Below are 1,820 nucleotides of genomic sequence, written 5' to 3'. Positions count from 1 at the left end.
GCGTACAGGAGAGCGTGCGCCACAGCTCGAAGCCTAAAAGGGGTCTGACCGGGATTTCTCTCTCCACCAGCTCCACTGTGATGGAATGACTACTGCTGACGAAAACACCGGCCATGCTAACTTTGAACCCCATGACATTTTTCACAAGACTTTCCCACTGCCCCGATGCCCCGTCTGTGCCCGCGCGTCCTGTGCCAGGGCCGGTATGTTCATCAGGAACCTGCCAGCAGGCCGTGCGCCCCGCTGCCCGGCGCCATCCGATATTTCTGTGTTACATTATGTTATGTTGATCCTTTACCTTTCCTCCTCTCGCTGTTATTGTACCATGCATCATAAGCTTTGACTACTACTTCATCACGTTGTTTAATTTTTTTGATTTAAGCATTAAACATAGAACAATAACACTCAAAAGCATAAATATGAGAAGAAACGAAAGCAGTGACAAACCTGAGCATAGTAGCAAAACGCAAATAAGTGTAGACACCTGCAACGAGGAAGAATAACATGCGTTAAGTTACTTCGGAGCTGTGGGCATGAGCATTAACAGTGCGTAAAAGTGGAAGTGATGGAAGAAAGGCACTCACAGATAACTGAGTCTGGAGGGGATGGCTCGCATGTTGGATGAGGGAGAAAAGCTCTTCCAGTAAATTCTCACCAGGATCCTCCTGGAGCTGCAACGTCCAGGTTATCTCGATTCAAATCTAACACTCAAGTCCAAAGATTTCACCGAAATCCACACAGAGGTCCGAGCTGCTGACAGAGAGGCTCGTGCATGCACAGCGGGCACATTCCTCTTCAGATAAATGTCCATAACATCACTAACATAACTCACATCGGCGAAGTGCAGTGACTGGTTGAAATCAAGACCTGCTTCTGTCAGAAAGCTGCACAAAGTCTAAGTGCACTTGCAAAAGTGAAGCTGTGCGGTGAAGTTTTGGAAAAAGCAGTGGAGGGTTTTCACAAACTGTCAGTCTATTCCTGTCGGTTTGTAATCCTGGTCCTCTGCGGCCTTCAGGTGTGTGTGATCCCGCTGTAGAGGTGCTCTCGCAGTGGGTCGATGCTGCTGCTCCGCTCGGTTGTGGCAGGACTGCAGGCAGGACGCTCCTTCTCTCCTCTCTCTGATCCCATCCCACACCGCTCCTATGTCAAGCCTCTCGATCGGCGCTCAAACACCCCCGGTTAAAATGGCAGGCTGGTCTGCTAAGAACAAGCCCCCTTTTTCTGCAGAACAAAAGCGGACAGCCCCAGCCCCACTCTCTCCTCCCTCCCCCCTTGATTTAAAACATCTCTACCTGAGGAGCGGTCCACACGGAGGGAGGAAGGGGCAAGGAGGAGCCCGGGCTGCCCCGCGCGCACCACAAGTCTGTAAAACACACTAAAATAGAAAATGCTGATACACAGCTGTGTTGTGATGAATGAACCACAGCAGACCTGCTGCTCATCCCTCCTCTCTGCCCATGTCCATTAATACTCTGCTCTTCAGTTTGGGATGCGCTCGTGCGCTATGTGTATTGACAGAGCAAAGTGTGAGACATTTTAAAAGGATTACAGGCGATTAGCGTTTTTACCCCCCCCCCCCTCCACACACACACACACACACACACACACACCATCACCACCACCACCACCACAAAAAAAGAGAAGATAAATGTTGAATTGGAGTAAAGAAACAAAATGGGCTTTGAAGGACACATGGATACATTGGATTGATTAAGAAAGAAAATATTAATTTATTTAGACGGAGCAGACAGCAGTGTGGACGAATGTTAGACATTCACACCTCACAGCCTCACAGACATCAAATAGGCCCATATTGTTTT

The 1,820-nt window shown here is 48.9% G+C and overlaps 1 protein-coding gene across 2 annotated transcripts in view; it reads right to left on the bottom strand.

Moving 5' to 3' along the window:
• The window catches only part of fgf8a (fibroblast growth factor 8a), a 5,642-nt gene extending 4,665 nt beyond the window's left edge, over positions 1-977 (bottom strand). For both annotated transcript variants that reach the window (XM_059359423.1, XM_059359424.1), the window contains exons 1-2: positions 585-977; positions 448-484 (exon numbers count right to left, since the gene is read on the bottom strand). In XM_059359423.1, coding sequence (XP_059215406.1) covers positions 448-484; positions 585-616 — 69 coding nt within the window. In that variant the 5' untranslated portion in view covers positions 617-977. The remainder of the gene's footprint in view (positions 1-447; positions 485-584) is intronic.
• Between the last annotated feature and the right edge of the window lie 843 nt (positions 978-1,820).

This window comes from Centropristis striata, chromosome 20, assembly GCF_030273125.1.
Source record: "Centropristis striata isolate RG_2023a ecotype Rhode Island chromosome 20, C.striata_1.0, whole genome shotgun sequence".
NCBI classification, from domain to species: domain Eukaryota; kingdom Metazoa; phylum Chordata; class Actinopteri; order Perciformes; family Serranidae; genus Centropristis; species Centropristis striata.
This window is presented reverse-complemented; position numbering and strand designations above follow the sequence as displayed.